Raw genomic sequence first — 26,114 nt, forward strand, 5'->3', positions numbered from 1 at the left:
CATGCCTCACAGGTGTTACTGTATCATAATTTACTTTGTATGGGTCTTGGCCTTATCAGCCTCCTCCTGTGCTCTCATTGTGCCTTTTAGCCCAGGCCCATGGTATCAGACTTGGCTTCTAGGCTCCAGCCCCCCCTGTGGATCCCTGACCCTATCAGTTTCTGGTAGTGGTCCCTGTTGGCCATTTGGGTCCTCCTGGGCCCTAGCCCTGATCCTGGGTCAGTTGAGATCTCCAGGCTCCCCAGCTCTGACAGTCCCCAGCTGTGGTCCCTCTTGGGCCTCCGGCCCTTCCTGAGCCTTGGCCCCATTCTCAGGCCAGTTGAGACCTCCAGGCTCCATGATCTGATATGCCCCCTGGAGTTGGTTTATGGCAGTGGCCCCTCTTGGGCCCTGGCCCTGCTTCTGGCCACTTGGGGTAACCCAACACCCCAGCCCTAGCAGTCCCTGGCTATAGCCCCCCTTTCACTGGGCTCATGGACCCTCTGGTCCTGCTCTTAGCCCCTCTCTGGGCTACCAGCTCTCTGGGTAGGCCTTGAGCCTTCCCACAGCAGGGCTTGAGACTAAACCACCAGTGCAACTTAACTTAAAAACATTTCAGCCCCCTGGCAGACAGCCAAACTCTCACTGGTTTTAACATAAAATAAAGACCACTTTATTGGTCTTTATTGGCATAAACTAGCCTTTCTCTGCCCCCAGTAACTCTCCCTTGTCCCCAGGCCTGCAGAGTTGCTTCCTTCCAGTTCCACTGTCAGTTCAGAAGCCCTGCTGCTCTCCCGCCAGGAGCTCCAGACTTCCTGGCTGGGCTACCTGACCGGCTCCAGCTCTGGGCTTACATGGCCCAAGTCTGGCTTTCTTTTGGTCCAGTCAACCCGTAATCAGTGCCCCTTGACTACTGCAAGCTGCCTCTCAGCATTGGGCTGGTGCTGGCCAGATTTGGGTATGTGGGATCACACCCTTGGACTGACCCCACACACCAACCCCACTACACAGGTGAAACAAGTAGACCCACGTAGTTTACCAATTTACTTTAACCTTAGTTTTGTCTTACAGCAAGACTTAAGTTTTGCTCATGGTACTAATAATTGTGAAGGTACCGCTTCTTTTTTTTTCTGTATACTTAGGCATGGATCAAAATAATTCCCTTGGCACTTACTCCTGAGTTACACTGGAGAGGTACAGAGTCAGACTGAGACACTAAGTTTTACAAGTGGAGTTTTATTTTTGTGGTCGCTCTACTTCAGTGGCATAACCTGAAATGCATTGCATGTTATGTGTCCTGTTACCTTTTCTCCTGATCTAACAGGCTGCTGTTTCTTCAATATTCTGTTTTCAGAGTTTTCTGATACATTTCAGATTATCACCTATTATAGCTTTAATAGAATAGCTCATTTTTAGGGGCTGTTGTAGTGACTTACTCTTAGCAGAATGCCAAATTGCCTTTTTCTCACAGTTTCTCTTGCTTTCAATGGTGATTTATTTTTTTATGATCTTCCCTCCCCATAATGTGACATAAATCTGTTAATGAGAAAGCTCTTAGTGTTTTTTAAAAGTTACGTGTGGTGAATAGTAACTGCCAGAAGCCAGAATCTTCCCACTTTTTGTTGACTGAGCTCAACACATATCTCATTGATATATTGGGATGACTCAGCTATCCAGCTTTCATTCACCTGCTAGCATCGAGTCACTGGTCTGGACTTGTGAGTTTTTCCAGGTAGCAGACAGGCTTAAAGAGCAGACCCATTTATAGACCTAGTTACTATAATGATGCACAGGAAAAAAAAAAAGATTTATAACAATCATAACATCCAAGACAGTAACACAAATACTGAGAATGAGAACTAAGGAAAGACAAATATTGGAGTCAGAATATGACTACTACTAAACCAATAAATAAACCGCTATCCCACCCAAAACACTTCATTATATTGCAAAAGATGTGTTGTATTTTAAAAAATTTCAACCTGCATAACAAAGATCACTCTTTACCCTGAAATATAGAAGTTTTATGTATTGATTTAACATTTGCAACTAACATTTTTTTGCTCCTGTATGGAGTAAATAACTGGCTTGTATTACTTTAAAAAAAAAATACAGTGATCTTTCTAGTAAAAACAATTTGCTTTCTTTATTTAAGTGTTGACAATGTTAAACTATGGTAAAAAGAGGAAATCTTGATGCAAAAGCACCTTTTACCACTTCTCAAACTGTGTTAAGGAAGAACAGGTAGCTTGCTTTTACAAATAAATTTATAAGTCTTCCTACCCTGCTATGGTGTGTAGTTACATGTTTCTGTTGAACAATGCTGAAAGCAGTGGCCACGTCTTTATTACAGGGTTTGCTACCTTGTCCTGTGATTCTTTGCCTTGCAAAGCACAACCTAACTAATTCCCAAAGGCAAAGTGGGGAGGCTTGCAGGGAGTTGGGAAAACATTCTAACTGCAGTTTAAACCTTGTTAAAGCGTGGTTCTACTTTCAAGAGTGGGATCCTATATTTATTGCCTACTCAGGGTTTCAAAATCAAACATGCTTGGTATAGAAGTATAAATACTTCGTCCCACCTAACTGGCATCTCCACAGATTTGCCTTGAGATATGTGAAACTTGCAGGTTCAAGTATTATCACCTATTAAAATCCATAAGCAAAATGTTGTCTGCTTTGCACCTGTCGAAACGTATTGTCCTCACTAAATTAGGCATACTTTGGCTTTTCATGTGGAACTTGGTTAACAATTTTGTTTAGGATGAGTGGTCTCAAAGAGAATCCAGATCTCTTTCTTAGAGCTGTGATAGCTTTTCAGTGCTACTGGGAATAAGAAGTAATAAAATATTTTTTCACTAAAATCAGCACATTTGATACCGCACGGACACACAGGGAGCAGATCTGTTGAGGAGGATGCCAGTTTGGTATTGTCATTTTTCTGACCATAACCACACTTGAAGCTGAACAGTTTTTTAAAATGTTTTTTTAAACTTTGTGTTAGTGCCTTCCATTGTGAAAGACACTTTGATCTCTGCCCTGATAGGCGCTGAATAATAAACTGCTAGTATATGCCTTCTGAGCTATAATAATACATGCTTGCATTGGCTTCTAGAAGCTTTGTTGTGATATCTGTATGGGGATAGTGCCTGAGTATTCCTGGCTGGCAGCTAGTGATGGGAAGACAGAGTCTGATCCACAGCCCACTGAAATAAATGGGAAGACTTCCTTCAGTAAGTTTTAATTCAGCCATATAAAGCACAAAGATGCTCTTACACTGAATTCCAATTACACCGTTCTATTCTTCTCGTATTAGAGGTGTATACTATCAGTAATCTGGAGCTAAATGAGAGCTTAGTACTTTTCATTCCATTCTTTCCCAGTTGGGAGAGGTAAGCTTTACACACCTTCGACACATATGGGTGCTGTCGTATTTTGGGTTTCTGTTCCCTTTCAGGAAGGTGGAACACCCTGAAAGCTTTGCTTTACCTAAGTCTTCAGAACTAAATGATGTAGTCCAGTGATTCTCAGCCACGGTGCCATGACATCTTAGACTGCCTTGAGACCCTTTCAGGGGTGCCACACAATGTTAGCACCATTAGATATTCAAACACAATTCACAAGATTGGGTTAAACCCAGAGATTTCAAACTGAGGCACTTGCAAATGAACTCTCCTTGGTTCATGTTCCTCAGTGCTTACACTGTATATGGGATGCTGAAGGGCTTAATACAGAACGTCTTTATCTTTTGCCTTAATATCAATTTGGCAGGAGGTTTGCTAGTTATCCTGAGTAGTTGCATGTGGGAGAAGGATGAAGATATACTTTCTTCACTTTGCTTTCAGGGTCACCTCCATTACCAGAGTGAAATGGACCCTCTGACTGGAGGACCTGTCAGCCACATAAGCTTTTTCCTTCCCAGTTTCCATTCAACCCTGCAGTGTTGTGAGTCAAATCAAGAAGGGGGAAAACTGCAACACTCAGAGCCAATGGGGGGGGGGGGGGAGGAGAAGGTCAGAGGTCAATCGCCATGCTGATCTTCAAAAAACATTTTGATGCCCATCTTGCTGGGGTCATCTGATCCCAGCAGTCTTTCCTGCCCAAGTGCCCAAATTAACCTGATGATCTGTAAGGTTCTAACAACTATGAAACTATGAAACTCAGAAAGCTGCAGTGAGTTTAATGTCAAGTTAGCTCTGGCCCTACACAGGGAGAAGCCAGCGGTGAGACTCAGACCCCTGCCACACGTTACATATATTATTCACAGGTGAACGATGCAATAAATGTAGACAGGCCGAATATGTGAACTCATCACCATGCCATAAAAGTGACTGTCCAGCTACAAAAAGAGCCAACCAGCTACAAAGTTAGTGCTTGAAAACATGCAACAACTTTGCAGCTGGTTTCTATCCTGCGCCCATTTGAACATGTGGCAGGGCCCATGGATCCATGTCAGGGACTGCCCAGGGAGTGGCTGTGATAGGAAAAGGCCGCCTCACTCCTCTCATTTAGATCTGTGGGGCTGGGGGGATGTTCCCCAGAGTCTTCCTATAGGGTTGCCAGCTCTGTTTGAATCTATTCCTGGAGGCTTCATCGCACAATGCCATGACATTAATGACTTTACATCAGTAAGGCAAACACACATTACTATGACATTTTAAAAACCCACTGGCATTAGTGACACTTGGGGGTATATGTGGGTGCACGTGCACTCCCTGAGATTGGTGGTGCACCCCCTGTGAAAAAGCATCGCTGACACTGCCGGTGGCCCCTGTGGGTGCTCGCCGCTCACCTCCCCCCATCCCCTCGCCGCCGACACCGCCGGCAGCATCTGCGGCTGGTCCCTGATCGCCTCAAGCCGCTGCCAACACGTCTGTGGGCAGTTGCTGATTGCCGGTCAGTGTTTGCCAGCCACCTGTAAGAGCTTCCTGCCCACCGCCTTCACGCCCCCGCTGCCACCGCCGCCCCCCCGCCACGTGGCGTGCATGCCCGCTGGGCTACTGTACACGCCAGATTCAACATTTAATTTTGATTTTAATGAATGCCCTATCCTTGATCTCCGGGGTGACTCTCAGCATCCCCCGCCGGCCAGACCCACGGGGATGTGATGTCCCCGGGAGTGCTGGCCCGGCCAGCCTGTCCTGCCCAGAGCAGGGAGCTGGCAGTGGCTCCTGTCCTCTCCAGCCCTAACCCCGCGTGTGCATCCGAGTCTCCCATTCAGGCAACTCGCTCCCTATGCGGCGGGTGCGGGTGCGGGGGCGGGTGCGGGGCACCCCGCGGGGCAGGGGCTGGCCCCAGGTGCGGGGCGGGGACACGGACCCGCCCTCGCGTGTTTCCAGCCTGCGGTCGCGTGAAGTCATCGCCTTGCACAGGTTCCTTAAAACAAAAAAAAAAAAAAAAAAAAAAACAGTTCCTTTAAAAAAAAAAAAAAAAAAAAAAGAAAAGTTTGGTAGGAGCGACCCGCGGCTTCCTGTTGCAGCGCGCTATATATAGAGGCGGGGAGGGGGGGGCGGGGGGGGGGGCGTCCCGCGCCGGAGCGCTCCTGCCCCGACCGCCATGAACCGCGTCCTGTGCTGCGCGCTTGTGGTAAGGCAGGGCGAGGGCTGGGGGCTCCTCTGCGCTGGCCCCGGACACCGGGACCCGCTCATGGCCGCGGGCTGTGGTGGCCAGGCGTGACCGTCCGCGTCCGCGCTGACTTTCCTCCCCTGCGCTATGGGGCCAGCCTCGCGCTTCTGGGGTGCCAGACACACCCGCTGGAAATGGGCTTCAGAAAGCGCGGGGCGCTCTCGCCTGAGCTCCATCTGTGCTTACTCCCAGCACGCAGGGCTGGTGAGTTATTCGTGATGACAGGTCCGTAGCTGCAGGTCCTGAGAAAAATGCTGCGCGCACAAATGCAAGCCGGACTCGCAGTAGAGATGATCTCTTTTCTTACACGAACACGATTTTGGCCAAAAATAGTCTTTCATTGCAAGCAAGCTATTCATATTTTTGCAAAACGTAAAAAAAAAAAAAAAAAATGAATAGCGTGCTTGCAATGAAAGACTATTTTTTTTTGCCAAAATCTTGTTGGTCTAAGAAAAGAGATCATGTCTACTGCGAGTCCTGATTGCCTTTTCCTCTAGACTAGTATGGCTACAACCGGGATACTGTACCCGGAGCACAAATGAGATTTTTCAAGTCCTTCTTTTGACCACTGAAAGGCAGCAAGCATCTGATGAATTAGTAGCTTCCAGGAGTAGGCTGTGTGTCAACCACTGGGAAAGCTTGTGTCACCCAGTTTCTTACACACCCCTCGTCTCATAGGTGACTCTTCATTTTAGTCGTATTTAAAACAAAACAAAAAAATATCACCTCTAGAAGTCTTAGTGCTTAGGTGTAATTGGACCTCTAGAAGTCTGAGCGCTAAAACATCATTGGAATTGGTGTTTAATGTGTTTAGCTTCATAGGAGTTAAACACAGTTTTTATTCTTTTTACAGACTTGTACTATCCATTTATATTATTTAGGTTCTTTTTTTTTTTTTAATAAACAAGCAAGTAACATTCAAAATAGACTATAATGTTTGTGTGTACAATTTTTTTTCTAGACTCTCTTAGCAAGTGGGTGGCATTAATGTCCTGGTGACCTCTAAGGCAGTTAGAAGTGAGTTAGATTGATTCTGAAAGCTCTTCCTGTATCCACTGAATCACAAAACGTCCAGGTTGTGATGTGTAATTATGGTATTAGTTGCCATAGAGTTTCCTCAAAGAGTTTTTTTTAAAAATAAACACAAGTAATTAATGGTACAGAACTAAGAGGAAATATTAGGTTGTGGCCAGGCAATTGAAATGTAAGTGTAAAGCTTTACCATTTCACTTATGGCAGGGGTCCCAGGCAGTGGTACATGTACCCCAGGGAGTACACAAGACATCTCTGGGGGTACACAGGAGAAATCGTGCAATGGCAGATTTAATTTTCATTATAATAATAGTTGGCATTTAAGGGGTTAAATATAAAATGTATGCCGGTAGGGGTATGTGGCAAGCTGGTAAATCCGGAAAGAGGGACGCAATAAGAAAAGGTTTGGGAATTAGTTTGGGAATGGAGGGAATTGGGTTTGGGAAGTTTGAGAATTGGGACTTACGGTATTGTGCCATTTTTGTGTACAAACACAGGAAGTCAGTTTTGGGATGTCAGCAATAACTCATTACCAAATTGGCATCCTATTTGTGTTGGTCATAGAGTGGTGTTATATGAACCATTTTCATGTAGTACATTCTCAGTAGACTGTGAAAGTAATAAACTGGTATAGTTTATAAAATAATAGTTTACTGTAAAATTAAACATAAGCTTCATTTAGCCCTGTCTCTATTAGGGGTGGTGAACCTAATATTTTAATCTTCCTATTTGTGCTGAAAGGCCCCAAAAAGTTAGGACAGCAGACCAAGGAGCTCTGTAATGAGATTCACAGTTTGGGGGTTTTTTTAATATGCATGTTCAGTGATGCATGGTATGCCCAGGTTGTGGTGTGGGTGCTTCTAGGATCTCTTTAGAAATGTGAACAGAAGGAGCGGCAGGAGCTGGTTGTGGTAGGATGTGTGCATGTATGTGCATGTGGTTTTGTTGCTGCTAGACTAGTATTGCCAGCAAATAGACCATCAATCACTGAAGGAGAGGACTGAATGTGAACAAGTGGCCATGAGCTGGAAGACTGTGTCCTCCTACTAGCCTCCTAACCTAGGCTGTCCCCTAAGATTGACCTCTCTATTTTGGATCTGTAAATGCCTGTGACATCCTTTTCCTGGCGTGCCTGTCTGGTCTCTTGTGTGTAGGCAGTAATAGTTTTGCAGCCATCCAGGGTTTAAGTTTTTTTTTGCCCCTAAATTTGTTTGTATGTTTGTTTATTTGTTAAAAATAAAACACTGAAGTTACCAGAAGAACATTTGGGAGAGATCACTGTAACTCTAACTAGATGCATTGTTTTCATCCATTGTAGCAACTTTGATGCTTTCCCGTTTATATTTCTCTTAATTTATGATTTAGTTTCTATGCTGAATATGAATAGGATTACTACTAACTGGCAGTGACCATGTCTGTATTTGGTGTTGTTTACACTATGCTTTCAGACAGCTGATACATTATTAATAACCCTATTCAGAACGTACCTGGGACAGGTCAGGTTTAGGTTATCCCAGAAATCTTGATGTTGCTATAAGGTGGGTAGTATTCTTGAGATTAATACATACATTGCAAACAAAATAGACCTTTCCAGAGAAATTTGGTTGGTTAGTTAACTTTTTGCCCTTTCTCTTCATCTTCCTTTTCAAGTAAAAATTGGTTGGGTTTAGCTTTTACTGAAGAGCTGACACTTGATCTTGGTTTTCCAAAAGGTTTTCAGAGTTTGTGCTGAACTTGCATTGAATCACACAGTTGTGTAGAAAGTACCATACTCCTGCTTGGGTTTGATCCCAAAACAAGCCAAACACCATGATTTCAGGTGAGTTTCTTTTGCGGGGTTAGTCCAAACACCCTGAAACAGAAAGGGTGCAAGCCAAAAAGAAAGAAACCAGAAACATTTTGCGGACTGTTAGATGTGTACAGTTCTGCACTTCTTTAACAATCCCCCACTTAGAAGTTGATACTCTGAATTGACTTCGGCCTTCAGTTTTCATCCATTTCTTTGGAGATGATGTTACTTAAAAAACTGAGGAACAGCTCCAAAGGAAATAGTTGCCATTCAAAAGCAAGCATAGCAGTAATTGAGACACTTCAGGTTTTTTAACACAAGAGTTATGACACATCTATAATGTCAGTGTTAAATGAAGTAATTGATGTTGCTTTTTAATGCAGATGGAAAGAGATGTTAAGTGTTCTTTGTCTGCTTCCAGAGCTAAAGGTATTCCAGATTATAAAATTGGAATCCAATGGGAATTAGCATTTTTTTTACTTTGAGAATAACTGTAATATGTGCATGGGGGTGAGGCTGTGAGGTACATTTAAAGTGGCTACATAAAACATTTTTACACAATGTAGAATGAAACCTTAGGAGTTGCTATTGTATGATATTTTGTGGATAAAAAACTTAGCAAGATTTGAAAAGGATTAGACATGCCTATAAATAAAAGCAGCATATGCAGTTATAGTAGGGGGGATAAAATTGTCAAGGTCTGTTGGTATTCATGCTCAAGACATAAGCTAATTTTGAAATGAGTTCAAGAGGAAGATTTTCCCCTGGGAATTCAAGCCCTGTTTGCCTTACCTAAGGTAAATAGTCCTAATGAAATCTTTGAAGTCAGTAGGATTTAGAGGTAAAATAGGTGAAGATTTAATTTTGGTGTCTACTGGTGGTCATATTATACCATTAGTTTAGAAGCAGGACCTACCTATTCATTTTAGCTGGGAATCTGCTTTGGATTGGGTGGCATAAGCTGGCCTTCTGTTTTGGCTTCATCAAAATATTTTCTGTTAAAAAATGAAGTAGAGTTGTGAGATTTTACTTTGAGTTCATTACACACACTGGCAGCATTTTTGACAAAGTGAGAATAATTATTTATTGAGCAGGAAAATATGCCTGAGGATGGACTTGAAATTTCAAGCAGAGACAAATTTATCTCTTTCAGTAAATTAAATGTTCTCCTCTGGTCTGCCAACTAAAACCACAAAGCCAAGACACATAATAATATTTTCATACTCTGAAAAACCACCTTCTTTACTTCCACAAAGCAGTGATTTAAGGGAATGATGCTTGAAGGATTTTTGTTTTGTGTGTTTTGTCATACAGTTCGTTCTAATTTAACAGAAACAAGCAAGCAGCTATTTGTCTTACATATAATGATGAAAGGAAAGGGCGTGTGCTACTTTTCATGCCCAAGGTCTGAAATAAAGTAATATGATCACATTAGAAGATGCTTTTGAAAGAAAAATAAAGGCATGAAGAGAGAGAACTGTAGAAATGTCTTTTGTTGCATTTGGCAACTCCTCTGACTACTTTGTGCATGGCGATATAAAGTGTATGTGGAAAAAATGTTGCTGTAAATAATATCCATGTTGCGTGACAGTCAACGGATTGCTTCTTAATCTTGTATGACTTGCTTTGAATGACCTGCTAAACTACACACAGGAGGTTAAGTAATGAACCCTACCTACATAAACCTAACACTGTTCTAGAAGAATGACTTCCTCTGGCTTCTGGCAGTGGGCTAATTTGATGTGAAGTAAATGTTGGTCCAGTTTTCGGCCTTAGTTTTTCACTCCCTCACCATTTAGGCCAGCAGGAGTATTTCCACTGCCTTCAGAGAGAGAAGGACAAGGTAGGCGAATAAGCTTCTGCAAATTGGATGGACCGTTTTCCAGGGGTCTGCTGGGCGGTAATTAAGAAGTAGCAAATGCATCTGGTGAACAGCCTTGCCCAGAACTCCTTGGTCTGAAAAGCAAGGGCTATGACAAGGGGACTTGGGAATGGTTTCAAACTGAAGCAGAGGATGGAGGATTGGAGCAGAGGTTGGCTATTAGAAACGTTCTCACTATGAGATGGTTAAGCACTGGAACAGGCTACCCAGAGAGGTTGTGAAGTCTCCATCCTTGAATGTTTTTAAGACCAGGCTAGACAGATGTTTGACTGGGATGGTTTAGTCAAGGATGATCCTGCCTTTGGCATGGGGTTGGATTTGATGACTTCCTGAGGTCCTTTCCAACCCTACTATTTTATGATACCCAAGAAGCCAACAGCAATACTTGTCAGGAACTTGTCCAATATTTTGTCTCTTATGTTTCTCTGCAGTAAGTTTTCAAAGCCTGTGTCTGGTAGAAGCACTAAATAGCAATCATCATAACTTGCTCATTCAATCATACAGAGTAGGTCAGTGTTGCCTCTAATTTATTCCTTCTCCTGAACTAATACTTCAGTACTGTGATCCAGAAGTAACTACACATAGAAACATAGGGATATACCACCAGAAGGACCTTCTCAGTCATAGAGTCCAAACATCAGCTGTTGCAGGCAATCACATAATCCTGTTCATAAATGTGTCAAGATCTGTCTTAATACTAGGTTATTTTTTTACTCCAACTACTGCTAGTGGAAGGCTATTCCAGACCCTCATTCCTGTGAGGGTGAGAGTGATTCTTCTGTTTTCCAGCTTATGTTTATTCATAGTAAGTTTTTCCTCATTTGTTCTTTTGTCAACATAGTCCTTTAACTTAACTTGTTCTTTTTTCCTACTTTTGTGATTGTGTCCCTGTTGTATTTATAGAGAATAGCCCTTGTTCTTCCAGGCTAAACAAGCTGAGCTCTTTTAGTCTCTACTCCCCAGATAGGCCCTCAGTTTCCCTGGTTATCCTAAGAGCCCTTCTCTTCACGCTTCCAAAAAATAAAGAATTCAAACTGGAGCAGCAATTACTTACAGTGTCCCAGACAACTGTTGAGTGTATGACATGGGCATATCTTGTGGTAGACCCAACTGCAGTTTCTCAGAGATTAAAGAATCAATTAAGTATCTGTTCATTACAATTGGACCATTACTTCCATAATTTGAAACCAGACCATTTTTTCCTTCAGACTGAGGTACACATTTAGTGGTAAAATGGCAAGAGATAGTATGATCTTGGCTGAATTCTGCATTCAGTTGTGCCATATTGAAGCCAATAGTATCACAGCAATTTAACAGTCTATAATTTGACCCTTCATATGTTGTGGAATAGACTGTGGAAAATGTTAAAAGGCTAATATCCAACTGTAAAAAAATATACTAAAGATCTGTTTTCCCTTACAACACTCTTCCAAAATTTTTCAGCTTTGGTATTGCTTGGTATTGTTCACAACAGAACAAATTGTCATTGCTTAAAATAAAATTTAGTTGAACTTCCAATCTTTTCTCTAACTGTGTGAATGAAGACAGCGGGCCAGTTCTTCTATCCATTAACCTTTGAGCATTTTCAGAGCAACACCTTTTCTTGTTCTTCAAAAAAAAGAAGCCATCAAATGTAACTTTAGAGTTCAGATGAAAGATTGTATCTTCAGTTACCATGAATAAGCCTAGCTCACTGAGTGAAGCTATACCTTTGTCTTTCCATCATTTGCAGTCCTAGGTCATCAATACAGCTGATTCAATATATAGGTTATGTTTTTATGTATGGTAACAGGGCTATTTCTTAAAGCCCTTCTAGAGACTCAGGTAAAGGCGTGATAAGATCTAGTGCATGATCCACACAATCACACTTCCTGCCATGGCACATGTGTATGGCAAGAGGCATGATTGTGGTATCCAGCACCAGCTCCTATCATACCTTATCGCCAGCATTGGGGAGCCCAGTATCATGATCCCAGGCTTCCCCTGCACTGGCTCCTGCTGTGCAGATGGGAGTCCTGTCAGCTAACAAGACTCTCATCTATAGCAGCATCTCAGGAGCCACCATGGATTGGAGTCCCATCAGCTGACAGGACTTCCATCTGCAGCAGCACATGGGTCACTGCTGCAATGGGCGTCCTGTCGGCTGATGAGATTCTACCCACCGTAACTCATGGTGCGCCCAAGTGCTGATGGGGCTTCCAGCCATGGGGGCATAGCTATGCTACATGTGCAAATTAAATCTGGATAGAAACCAGCTATGAAATTACTACAGATTTTCCAGCTCTAACTCTATAGCTGGTTGGACCTTTTAATAGTATGACAGTTCATTTGCATGTGTAGCCAATCTAAATCAATTTTGCATTTAATCTGATAATCATGTGATACATGTAGCACATGTAGAAGGGGGCGTTATAAGGCAGAGACTGTTTAATATATTTCACCCCACTTCTAGGAAAAGGCCTTTCACCTGAATACTATTATCTGGATGAGTGGATTGTACTATATATAAATCACCTTGCATATCTAGCTAGGAATGAGCCAACATTAAGCAGAAACAATGCCTGTAAACTCTTTAGGGCAAGGACTGTATGCAGATATTACTATAACATTTCTGAAAAATAGGACACTTCTATTTAGCTGCTTGAATGTGGATTTAGGAGACTAAAATTAGGCCTCCAATTTACGCAGCCATAACCAGAATGCCTTGGATGTGTAGTATGTTTTTTATCTTTAATCTAAAATGGTTGGGTTTTGGTATTTTGAGTACATTTGTCTGCTTCCATCTTGGGCCTTTTTTGTGTATTTTCAGTATTTTTGTAAATTGCCCAGGGAATCAGATTCTATATAAAACCTGTAATAGATAGCATAGAACTGTTCATAATTAAGTGATAGTAACTTTAATAGGTTTCCAGATAACAATTCCATTTATGGCTGCAGAGTTGGCTTAATATCTTTCAAAATAATTACTTTAAAAATAGAACACTGTGATGCTACATAAATACAGCTCCATCAATGACTGATTGCACTTTATTACATCTAGACATCATGTGTTTCTGAGAATGAAAGAGGATAGTGGTGATGGTCTTTCTTTAAAAAAAAAAAGAAAGAAACAAAACACCTGGTGTGAATGGTCTGTTTTTCTGCTATTATTATTTCTATTTTATACCTTAATTTAAACTATTACAGGTTCTGTTCAGCGGAATCAATGTGCATCTATGCTTACTATAAGTTTTGGGGTTTTTTTAATATATTTACCCACCTTGGTACCTTTTACATTTAAATTTAGCTAAAATCTGAACTAACTCCATTTTGAACACAGCTGGAATTGCTTTAAAATTTCACCTAGTGGCCTCTTCTTCCCCACCAACCTCTATACCATCTGACTCTGATTATGGGATCTGAGCTCTTTTAAACTGTGGACCCCTCCTACAACACCATTTCTAATGTCTCCTCTGTGTGATCTCCTATGGAAACTGACAGCAGTGCCAGTGGGCCAAATCCTTCTCTTCTCATTCAACATGAATGTCACAGTGGGAGCTTCTGGCTGCCAAATGCCATAAAAAATCTGGATGCACAAAAGTACCTGAAAATGTGTTCCTGCCTGTGCAGCGAGATAGTAAATGGCAAGACAGACATAGGATTCTAATGTGGCCATAAGAGAAGTCTTGTCTGGTGGCAGGGTTGAAATATGTTGCACAGTAGAGAGACTTCATAGTCTTTACTTGGGAGCAGCTGTAATTTTCACTTGTACCACATAATAATTTTCACCCAATGCCAGCTTCCCATTTGGGCAGAGTTACCTGAATCTCTCAGGGCTCCATAAACATCTAAAGCATGTGGATTATGGCTGTAATTCAATATCTGCGCCTTACATTGCAGTCTGGTGTTGTTCTAACATACTAGAAAAGAATATGTCCATGCAAGTCTTGGAATCTATAAGTAGGGAGTTTCATTTTTCCTAAATGGTCTCTCTTTTGAATAATAATTTAAAAAAAAATGTTAAAGGGAAACCTGCCTGTTAGCATCAGTGATTGATGGGATTATCAGGACTTCCTTATTGCTAGAGTAATAGCCTGAGGTTTACCAAGGGTGTATACATGGTTCACCAAGAGCCATTCATGGAGAGCCATTCATTTTTCAAAAATGTGCTTCACTCTCTGGTTAAATAGATGCTGTGAAACAGATCCAGACACTTAAGAGAAATAGAGCTGCACAATCAAGACAAATTAAAATTTGAAGTAAGACTTAACTGTTTACCAGGGAGGGTGATTAAGTATTGGAACAAAATAGATAAGATGGTGGAATCTCCATCTCTTGAAGTCTTCACATGAAGGTTGCCTTTCTAGAAGATGTGCTTTAGTTAAGCACCTGTTACTGGGTTCAGTACAGGAGTGAATCATAAAACAGTGTGGCGCAGGTTACATAGGATGTCTGACTAGTAGATTTAACGTGGCTTTGAAATCTAAAATTCTGGCCTTCAAAATCTAAGAATGAATCAATGAAAGCTGTGTTCTTCTCCCATAATTTCCCTAATGAAAGCTGGATTTCTCAGGGGAGGCAGAGAAATCTTATTGATCCCTACCAGGAGTTCAGAAATTTGGGGCAAACATTGCAACATACTGAGTGTATCGCCATGAAATCATGTTTGTACCAAGTTCCAAAACTGCAGTGTGTCTGTTCTAAGAAGCACACCTGAGACCTTGTGAGGTTCATGGGTGTGAACCAGAAATGACTATGTCACAATTTTCTAATGCTTGGTACAGGCAAAACAGGAGCAAGTTGACACTGCTGTGTTTTCCTGGCAGTGCTCTCTAGCATTGTCCAATGCAACGTGGACATGCCTTAAAAGCCATTCCAATGTGATATCTGTGTTGAAGCCTAAATGTTAAGTAGTGGTGATGTGTCCACAGCTCGCTTGCACTCTTGTTCACAAATTCAAAACTAGTATCAATGTGAGTTTTGCTTGTGTAGCCTTTAATACATGGGAAAATATCCGAACCAAATATTTTATAAAACCAACAAGATGTGAAATATAGAAGCAACTAGCAGAATGCACAACATTTGGCCAGAGCTGAATTACATATCCCAAGGCCATGTTCCTACCCAGTGACCTTGTGTGCCACAGCACAACATACAGTGGAGTAAACAAGGAGCTCACTTCATTTATAAAGCATCAGAGAAACTGCAAAACAACATTTGTAACTGGATGCCCAAATGATAATACATCCCAGGCATCTCACAAGCCAAGCAGGGTCATCCCAGATCAATACTTGCTGAGACCCACAAGAAAAACGTAAGCTCCTGCAGGAAGCTGATCTGACTATACATTAGGTTGTGCCTCTCCCAAGTGTAGAACCAATGCACCAGCATAGTATTTGTAATGTTATAGTTGCTGTTGCACTTTGGATAAGCTGTACCGCCAAACTTCTGTGACAGAAAGCATTAACCTTAGTGTTGTAGCCCATTCCAGCTTTGTGTGATTACTTTCTCCTCGCAATTTGTTAACTGCAGCATTCCTCACATCTACCTCAAAATACTGCACAGCATTCCTGTTTGATGGGAAGTAGCTGCTGCATACTGTCTTTGAAGCGCCGAGATTTCAGTGCTGGATTAAACCAAGGCACTTTGTAAAAACAAAACCATGCTGTTATATTTGTTTTATTGGCAATAAAATTATACATTGTAAGGATTTGTCCTCTGAAAGTGCCCACAGGAATGCTGCAAGCCATTTTTTTTTAAATCTGAGCATAATGAAGGTGGTTCAGTTGTACAATAAGATATTTACCACTTCTGGAAGGTCTGATTTTCCTCCCGTAATAATGTGTATCAGGAGTAATTCCAGTAAATCAGGGCATCAGCTCTTCAGCTAGGGAAGCAGGGGGCAGGTTCCTTGTCCACTGAAGTTCCAGTGATATGAGAGAGAGAAGAATTGGTACCCACAGCCCCTTTCCCACAAAACTCACAAACTACAAGCCCTATCCTGCACACAGCTACTTAAGCAAGTAAGCATTTGCAGGATGAGACTGTAAATTAGGTAATGAATAGGCCCAGGGAAGTAGAGTGATAAAACATCAAATCTTGTCATTGAATTGCCTGTATTGCGTCTGGATTTTGTTGGTCCGAGAACATTTTAATATAGTTTCAGTGTGGAATGGTGGATTATTTTTAAATAATTTACTATAATAATACAGGTATGCAAGAGTCGGGAAGTTAGCTAGGATCTCATATATTACTACAGGTTTCCCTCGCCAACCGCTGGGGTTAGGTTCCTGAAGGTTCCCGTGGTTGGCAAAACCATGGTTGGCAAGACAAAAGGCTTATGAGCAAAATGGCAGGTGGCGGGCTGATTTGCAGCCGCAGAAAACCGTGGTCACTCAAAACTGTATACTGCGGTAGCCAAAATGGTATATAGAATATTAAGGATGGATACTCAAAACCGTGGTTGGCAAAACCATGGTTGGCGAGGGAAACCTGTATAGCATGTGTCTCACCACAGTGGCATTAAAGAGATAGACATAAGGTGCCTAATCAAATAAGTGAAATTGTAGGCTTTTCTGTGATTGTGCTGCCTTGTAGGACTAAAGAGACCGATATTTTATTTTCCTCTTGCTAGTTCTTGGATATTTCAATTAAATGGGCCACCCAGGAAACCTCTCCCCCAAAGTACCTCCATTATGATCCAGCTACATCTCGTCAACTGATGTGTGACCTGTGCCCTCCTGGAACATATTTAAAACAGCACTGTACAGCTACAAGGAAAACTGAATGCTCACCATGTCCAGATCAGTACTACTCCGAGGACTGGAACAGCAATGATGAATGCCAATACTGCAGTGTGGTATGCAAAGAGCTACAGTATGTTAAGCAAGAATGCAACAGCACACAGAACCGCATCTGTGAATGCATTGAAGGGAGATATCTCGACCTAGAATTTTGTTTAAAACACACAGAATGTCCTCCTGGATCTGGTGTTGTCCAACCAGGTACGTATCTGTTTTCAATACACAACAAAATGAATTAGTGCCATTCAGAGCACTGAAGAGTTGTGGCACTTCAAGATTAGGAAACAAGCTTGTCCAGGTGAAATTACAGGGTAGTAAATTGTAAAGTCAATTGAACCTGTTACCTTTCTAACATTGCTTTGGACTACAGCCAAAGGACCAGTTCTCAATGGAATACTGTGCTTCTACTGTAATATATAACTTAATGGCAGTACCAAATGTAGCAAATTGCACTCTAATGAGAAACATGATGAATTACCTCTTTTAAAGGAACATTATCCTGAGTGTAGTTTATGTGTGATAAATAATAATGTTTTTCATTTTGAATTCTGCTGCTTCAAGCACCTGTATATCTTGACAAACACCAGAAGCATTAACTGACATAATACCAAAAGCATAAGTATAACAATATTAATGTAGCACTAAAGTCAGAACAATATGTGGTAGTAATTAATTACCAACCTCTTAAATGAGAACTCTTAGGGAAAACATTATTATCATCAAAAAAACAGCCAACTATTTCTTTCTCAGACAAGCTGGTAATATGCTGCGTGTCTGGGAGGGATAAAGATTACAGTAATGTTTTCAGGGGACCATATTCTTCATTTTAGACAAAATAAATTGTTAAGCCAAGAATAAGTTCTTGTTTTGAAACAAATTATTTATCATTCTGCACATGACATGGCCCAGTCTAGCACCAACGCTTAATGATGCCTAAGAGAATTGCAAGCTTGTGTTCCACCTGAGATAGATAACTACCTAAAAAAGAAATACAGGAAAGGGCACACATGGAAAAACAGAGGACATCTAAGAGATTTTTCAGTTTAAATACCCTAATCTTCAAAATTGCCTAATAGTTTTCCTGGCTGTATGCACCAGGCAAGAGTTACTATTCTATGAATGCTAGCCAAAACATTTTAGAGGTTCTTGAACTGTAGGTCAGTACTGAACACACTTGTGTTAGGTAGGTCAGCACGGTGTAGCAGTTTGTGTAGCTATATTAGAAACAGGACAATATAGAGCTAAAACAAAGAGCATATAGAAATCCACTTAGAAGACTCAAAAGGAGTTTGAAGGCAGAAGGCGGGTGTGGTGTCCTTCAAACTGCAGCGGCCAATAAAACGGAAGCTTGCGGTTCAAGAGCACACCCACAATATTAGACCAGTTAGTCTTCCAGAAAAAGATAAATGGTCTGTCACACAATCTCTTGTGTCCTCGGTTACATTTGGGTAGCATCGTTGAATGCAGTGGTTTTGCCCTGGTGCAACCCAGAGTGCAATGTGGCCAAAGTGTGTAAAAAAAATCCCAATTAGCCACATAAGGAGGCTTTGTGATTCAATGGCTAGGACAGGCTGAAGAATTAAAAATACTCAAGATTCAAATTCTGTTCCCAGCCTTCATCACCTCACAGTGTAATATCACTTATTTAGTGCTCCCTCTCTGGAAATACAGATGAGGGGAAGCCAACAAGATTAGAGTGAGACCCTTGGAGGAACATTACTGTAATAGTTGTTACTGTATTTTGTTTCCTTTATCTTAGTCCTAGCACTCAAGCATACATTGTTGTTCATCATAAATCTTTCAATACAACACTGGTCACCTTCCTGACTAAATACCATGTGTAATACATCCTCAACATCTGCCTACTCTGGAAATCAGTCCTGTAATCTGTGTTAGAAGGTGTCAATGTAGCAACCATCCCAAAGAGCTCATTGCACAGAATAGTTATTTGGGATACTCACTCCTCAGACTATTCCTATACCTGGATTATGTAGATTTTTTTTTCTCTGCAAGTTGTTTCTGGCAATTAACACTTTTTTGTTGCTTGTTCTGTGTATTGATCACATTGTTTGTCACACATCTCTGTGCTGCTTTTAGTTCTACTAATTTAATCAATGTTGGTGTTCTGTAATGTTAATAATATAGGTTTCTTACTTTTGAAACTGTCCTTTTAACTAAGAATTTGAATTCCTTCAAAGGACTGACAAGGCATTGGTTGGATCTAGAATTGTGCCAATATTAAAGCCAATATTGCAGAAGAGTTTAGGAATTTAATCTCTGGGTTTAAAACTGTTAATATGATTTTGTATCTGAAGCAGGTAAAAATTGCAAGGGGCCCATTCTCCTGTTTAGGTATGGATACAGCTGAAATCTCACATGTACAGCTGTTCCCATGAGCTTCCCACCGTAAAGGTATATGAGATTGCCTGTTCTTAAACGGTTTCTGTCCTTTTGAAATGGCTTGCAAGAGCAGCTTATGTGATCTGATACCACTGAATCTAAATGCAAGGCTTAAAAGCTTTTTGCACTGTGTAGCCCAGTGTTATGGCAGTACTTCACATTAGCAGAAATCCACTTAGGAATTAGTACTGATGCAGGCAGCATTTTGTATCTGCTATGTCCCATAAGGGAGAAAGGGACTGAAACAGAAAGGGAGAAGTCAACGGGAGGTCAAGGAAGCTAATGCTAGGGAGGCCTGCATAGCAGAGAGGATTAGCAGTCACCAGAGACTGCCCTATTTCTGTAGTGTCTCGGACTTCAGTGTACTCCCAAACTACCTGCTTTTCTGCCCATCTCTGGCGAGGAAGATGTAGAGGAAAGGGGAACCTGCAGGTAAACACCCAAACAGCAGTTCTTGGAATGAGAAGTCTGGCTTCACACCCAAGAGCAGTGGTTCTCAACCTTTTTAGACCCAAGGCACCATGAGTAGACTCAAGGCATCCTTCTGAAAATGCCATCTCTTAATTTTCACCTCTGTTTGACTACAGGAAAATAACAGAGCAGTTTTTTCTGTTGCAAAGAACTCAGAAAGGCCACAACACTTGATTTCTATTTAAAATGGCTGCATTACTTTATGAATCATATTTCTAAAAATAACATTGCTAACATTGTGTGACACCTTATAGCACCCCAGGATGCTGTGATGCCCTCTTAAAGAATCACTGTCCCGCCTTGTAAGAAAAAACTTGAAAGAGGCGCAGCTGGTGCAAGGGGAAGTTACCAGAAAGTCTGATTTCGCAATGCTAGCTGATGCCTAATCATGTCCAACATGTAGTTTTCTGTTGTCTCAGCTTTTGTACTTTTTCCAGTCACTCACATTGCATAAAACATAGCGGATTACCAGGGCAGCCGCCTTCCATAATGACTGTTCTTTCCTGGGAACACATCATTTCTTAAGTAATTATACAGAATCTCTTTTGATTTTCAGATGAGAACAGTAAGACCCCTTGTTTTCTTTAGTTTTTATTTTTATTTGTTTTTACTTTTATGTGAAGAACAAAGTAGCATGATATCTTTGTATAGCAATATATTCTTTATTTCTTGGCTAGTGGAAAACTCACTGAGCTTCATATTCTCTTGTTTCTAATGGGGTCTAAGAAGCACAATATATATAGTTGGACTTGCTTATTTCCTGCAAACTTCTATGCATCTAGCTTTTAAGAGCAAATACTCCTCAAATACACTAGATGGAGGTATTTGCATATGCAAATATAGTTTTTAATTCTTAAGGAGAATTTAAGCATATGCTTAAGTCCATCTTTATTGAATAAAGCAGTCAAGCACCTGCTTGACCTTAGGCATAGGCTTTAAATATCATTGGTTTCAAATGCTTTGCTAAATGGGAATAAGCAAACTATAATAGATAAGCACTGATTGCAGCTGAGTTTTTTCTTTTTTTCATTTGATAAGATAATCCTTTTCAGTTACTGTCAAAATTAGTCCCGTACATTAATTCTCTTGCTCTAAATCACCATGACACAGCACTGTCCCTTTGTCTCAGTTCTTTAACCAGGATAATAAATATATGCTATGTAATGGTAGTTCAAACAAGTAGAATCTGTTTATGTTTTTCTGATTATACATGTTCATTTGGTTTTAGGTAAGTATATAAAAATATAATTACTCCAAGAGAGAGGGGTCAAACTATAATGTTGAAATTACCATGTTGCTAAACAGGAATGTATCTGTAAAATCTTTAGAAACTTTACAATATGTGGTGTTATAAAGTATAACTCCAGAATTTCATATTTAAGAAATATATATGCATGTTGGAGAAACTTCAGCAAATGTGCGTATCTAAGGAAATGAAGGAAAAATCACAATAGATGTCTGATTTTAATTTCAATATGCAGGATGTACTTAAATTATATTGCTGCACATGGAGAGGAGAAAAAGCCCCGGCCTCCAGCAGACCTAAATAAATGGGCTAAATTCTGGTTCTTGTACAACCAAAATAATTAATTTTAATGAGTCCAGATGTTGCAGAAGTGAATTCAGACCCATATTTGTCCCAGTTAGGAATTTTCCCACAACTCTATGTGGATGAAAATGAAGGACAGATCCTGTTTGTGAGCATCTGAGAAGTCAACTACTTATTAGTTTGTGACAGTATGCAGAAATCAGAAGGAAGTTTAAAAATTGTATTTAACATAATTTTGTTGTATGAGCGTCTTCCTTAAAAAAATTCTTTTGCTTTTCTCAATATATTTTCCAAATTAGTGCTCCTACGTGTGCAAGCAAGCACAAAATTCTGAATTAGTCATATTTTATTTTTCATTATTTTCTTGCATGAAACCTAACACACACACCATATATCCTGTGTAAAGGAATGCATGTTTTGTCTTTCTAAAGGTACCCCTGAGAGTGACACCAATTGTATGAGATGTCCAGAGGGATTTTTCTCAAATGAAACTTCATCCAAAACACCCTGTAAGAAGCACACAAACTGTAGTGCGCTAGGCCTTAAAACAGCATCAAAAGGAAATGCAGTTCGTGACAACGTGTGTCAGGGAAACGGCGATGCATCAGCTCAAAAATGTGGAATAGGTATGTATAATGCTAAGTGTACTGAAATTATATCTTCTTACATTCTCAAAATGAAATTACCAGCAGCAACAGTAGCTGCCATAACAGTTGCTAAGACCTCAGATACTCAGGTGATGGGCAAACTGTAATAAAATGTTCAGGATGTTAAAAGACACACAGTATTGAAGAGAGGCCAGTTCTTATTTTAGACCTGTTTATAAAATGGATTTTCTTACTATCTTTGATCACATTGGTTTGTTTTTCCCAGAGCAAGGATCCAGACATCTGACTGAATATTATTTTTTCCTCCCCACATTTGTTTTTAGATGTAACCCTGTGTGAGGAAGCATTGTTCAGATTTACTGTTCCAACCCAACTCTCCCCTAACTGGCTGAACATACTAGCAGACAATTTGCCTGGCACAAAGATTACTGCAGAAAATATAGAATGGATTAAACAAAGACATAGTTCTCAAGAACAGGCCTTCCAATTGTTGAAATTATGGAAGCAGCAAAACAAAGAACAAGATATGGTCAAGAAGAAAATTCGAGGTAATTCATATGGCACAGCAAGCACAGGAGAAGTAACTTTCTAAATAGCAGTTCTTTAAACTAGTGGGGTCAAATTCTGTCCTTGATTATGTGCCCACACCTAGAGAGTTGAATGGGTATGACTAAGCTTTATGTGCATGCTACACATAATGGGCAGTCCAAGGATGTGACTATGGAAAGTATTTAGCACTTTGTATTCATTAAAAAAGACTACTTATGCAACTCCAGTTTATGAAACCTGAGTCAGTAATATATATCCAAGTCCCAGAGAGCAAAGCTTTGTGATAATGCAGGGCTCATTTTGCCCACACCTGCATTAGAGCAACAGCTATTAAGATCAGTGAGTATGCATCAATGGGGGCAAAATTTAAGTTTACAGTATATCATACAAGGCTCTACCCAGACAAGCTTAGCAGGCTTGGGACTTAAACCCCTGCTTATCTACAGAATGTGAATATTATGAGGACTTGCAAATCAACACCCACTCACAGCCCAACAGAGGTGCTTTTCCCTTCCTGCTGGGAGTATCCCTATCTTTCAAGCCTAATTATTCCTTCACCTGTCTGCTGAAACTGCCCATATTGATGCCAAAACTGAAATAGTCCCAGAAATATCTGTAATGCTAACACTTGGTAGGATTTTCAGAGAAAATGACTAACCCCTTTTATATGAGCCAATATCAGAGCCAACCAGATTGTAATGACCCCTGTCCTACAAGGAATGGATTTGAGCTGTTAACCTTGAGAAGAAAGATACTGTAGAATTTGCATTTTTATCTGCATTTAAATTCATGTCTGTTCATATCACTGTAATGTCAAAAGTATTTTTGCAGGCAAATGTGAATCTGAAGTCCAGTGACAGTTGTAGTAAGGATTGCCTAGATATTGTCACTCTATCAGTGAAATATTTATTCATTGCAATATAAAATTCAGAGCCCCACCTCATGCACCGAACACCTTATGCATGTTACAACAGTGTTCAAATAAACATGCAAATTTATATATGCTTTTAAGTATTTTGCATGGTTTGCTCCTAATACAACAACGATAAAAGATTTATTTGAACTTAAAAACTAAAAACATTTAGAAAAAACGTGTCCTTTTGACTTTAGAGCTTGTTTTTAAACTATTATAAAATGATAATGAATCTTATTTATGTACTTCTGTGCTTTTTTGTTTTCTGTAGATTTTGATCTTTGTGAAAATAGTGTCTTAAAACATGTTGGCCAACTTAATCTCTCCTTTGAACATCTCAACATCTTGATGGCAAGTTTACCAGGAAAGAAAGTGGGAAAAGAAGATATTGAGCATACCATGAAGCTGTGTACACCTACACAACAAATCCTAAAGCTCCTCAACCTGTGGAGAGTAAAAAATGGAGATCAAGATACTATAAACGGCCTCATGTTTGGGTTGAAGCACTTGAAAACGTATCACTTTCCCAAAACAACAATCCAAAGTCTGAAGAAGGTTGTCAAGGTTCTTCACAGGTTTACAACGTATAGAGTCTCCCAGAAATTATTTTCAGACAGGGTAGGGAACCAAGTTAAAATGGTGAAAATGAGAAGTGTTTAATTCAAGATGTTTTTCATTTATTCTCCAGTGACTACTTCCCCCTAATTACTGCTAGCAGTAATTAAACTGGAACATTATTTCCCCTACCTTATGTCTAACTATTTATAGAAATTCCTGACTGGAACAGCTCTAAGGTGTCAGCTATGAGGTTGAGCGTTTTTTTGGTTGGGGGGGGGGGGTTTGGGCAGGGAAGGGTGTTTATTTGTTTTTTGTTACAAAGTCACTCTACAAAAGCTACTAATCTGTTGATAACACTAAGATGCTGATTATGCTTCTTAGCTCATCCAAAATAGAAAAGTTCCACTAAAGCCATTGCATGAGAATGCAATGGGCCAGGCTCTAATAAAGTATTTACTATTTATATTCTTTGAGTAATAAGAGTTTTTGTTGTACATATTTATTAACTTAAATAAAAACTATATGATTTAATTTGAGAGAGAAATTTAAATGTATGCTATATATTTTCTAGCTAGACAAAAATGATCAAATATATTTTTCAGCAGAAATTTTGTAATTTTTCCTAAAGGCCCTTAATTTCTTTGCTATGTGAGGTTTTTTTAATTGTTACTTAGATTTGTCTGTATAAGTTGTGATATCTTTTGGTAGCTGTTGTCTAATTTATCCAATGTTTTAATCCAAATAGAAGAAATATACCATAAATGACCTGAATATTTAAATATTCTGTGAGAAAGTGAATGTACCATATTTAAAAGCTGGATTTTTGAAAGGATTCCATAATCTTATTTGATAAACAATTAAACAGTTTTCAATTGACCTTTTGTCTGTTCAGCTTGTTACTTTCAACTTCAGTGGGCAACGCTCACGCAGATGTTTCCTTTGGATTTTATTCCATGTTATTGAAGAGATGGGCCTGATTTTGCCAGTATCCCATGTCTTGTCTAGTCACTGTCATCTGAGCAAAGTGAATGCAAACCGGCTACTGAACACCATTATTCTGAATTAGTGCTCCATACACACAGGTGTCAATGTCCAAACCAGGCATAAGGCACAGGAGAATGGGTCTTAATCAGATCTGCTGCAAGTAGATACAGTTTCATTAATTATTTGAATTTAACCAATAGTTATTCTTATTATAGCCTTTGCCCAAACCACAGACTGTGATTTTGAGAAGAAAAGGTACACTCGCCTTGAAAAAAGACTTTCAAGGAGCTGGACCACAGAGAGCTCACGCAGTGGACTGTACATCCCCAGAGGTCTGTAGAGCCCCACTTACCCAGAGGCTTGGCTTCAATGCAAAAGGAGGGGTAGGGATATAAAACAACAAGCAAACAGTTTTACAACCTGTGCAAAGGGAATGTGCACAAGCCTTATGTGCTACTTAAAGCCCAAGTGCTATAATAAAGGCAGCCAACCAACTTGTACTATTTCTAGCATAAGGATGGAGGGAGACTTCTTGCCTGGTTCCCTCTTTAAACTGACTATACAAAGTCCATTTCTTCAAGGGTTAGTTGAGATGGGCAAAGGAAATGGTAGGAAGTTCCTACTTTGCATTAAGTCCCATAAAAGAGTTATTATTATACAACAGATTAATAGAAATAATCTTTATGTACTTTAAACCAAGAACAGAATGGTTATTGCAATGTACAGTGTAATTGGGAAAAAGTGTCAAACAGTGCACTTTGGAGAACTTTAAAATGACATGCTAATTTAAAATACAGATTTTGGGAATCTCGTTTTTGAAAGTGACATCAATATTTGTGATAGTGTTGGAGTAGCCACTGTGGTCCAAGAAAAGTCCAAGAGCCAAGGCTCAACTAGACTAGGCTCTAGCCTAGTCTAGAGCTTTTTTGTGACTTTACTAGGTTTAAAAGCTTGTTACAGACATTGGGATTAGTATAAAAGTATTTCCACCTCAGT

At 40.2% G+C, this 26,114-nt stretch overlaps 1 protein-coding gene across 2 annotated transcripts in view; it reads left to right on the forward strand.

Annotated features, from left to right (window-relative positions):
- The window catches only part of TNFRSF11B (TNF receptor superfamily member 11b), a 94,252-nt gene extending 69,247 nt beyond the window's left edge, over positions 1 to 25,005 (forward strand). Inside the window, exons 1-5 of one of the 2 annotated variants that reach the window (XM_006026809.3) lie at positions 5,503 to 5,562; positions 16,918 to 17,287; positions 21,938 to 22,132; positions 22,438 to 22,662; positions 23,848 to 25,005. In XM_006026809.3, coding sequence (XP_006026871.1) covers positions 5,533 to 5,562; positions 16,918 to 17,287; positions 21,938 to 22,132; positions 22,438 to 22,662; positions 23,848 to 24,236 — 1,209 coding nt within the window. In that variant the 5' untranslated portion in view covers positions 5,503 to 5,532 and the 3' untranslated portion in view covers positions 24,237 to 25,005. Of the gene's footprint in view, positions 1 to 5,502; positions 5,563 to 16,917; positions 17,288 to 21,937; positions 22,133 to 22,437; positions 22,663 to 23,847 lie in introns of those variants that run through there. The other variant, XM_006026810.3, reaches the window with a different exon arrangement.
- The last annotated feature ends 1,109 nt before the right edge of the window (positions 25,006 to 26,114 follow it).

This window comes from Alligator sinensis, unplaced genomic scaffold (genome assembly GCF_000455745.1).
Source record: "Alligator sinensis unplaced genomic scaffold, ASM45574v1 scaffold895_3, whole genome shotgun sequence".
In the NCBI taxonomy this organism is placed as follows: domain Eukaryota; kingdom Metazoa; phylum Chordata; order Crocodylia; family Alligatoridae; genus Alligator; species Alligator sinensis.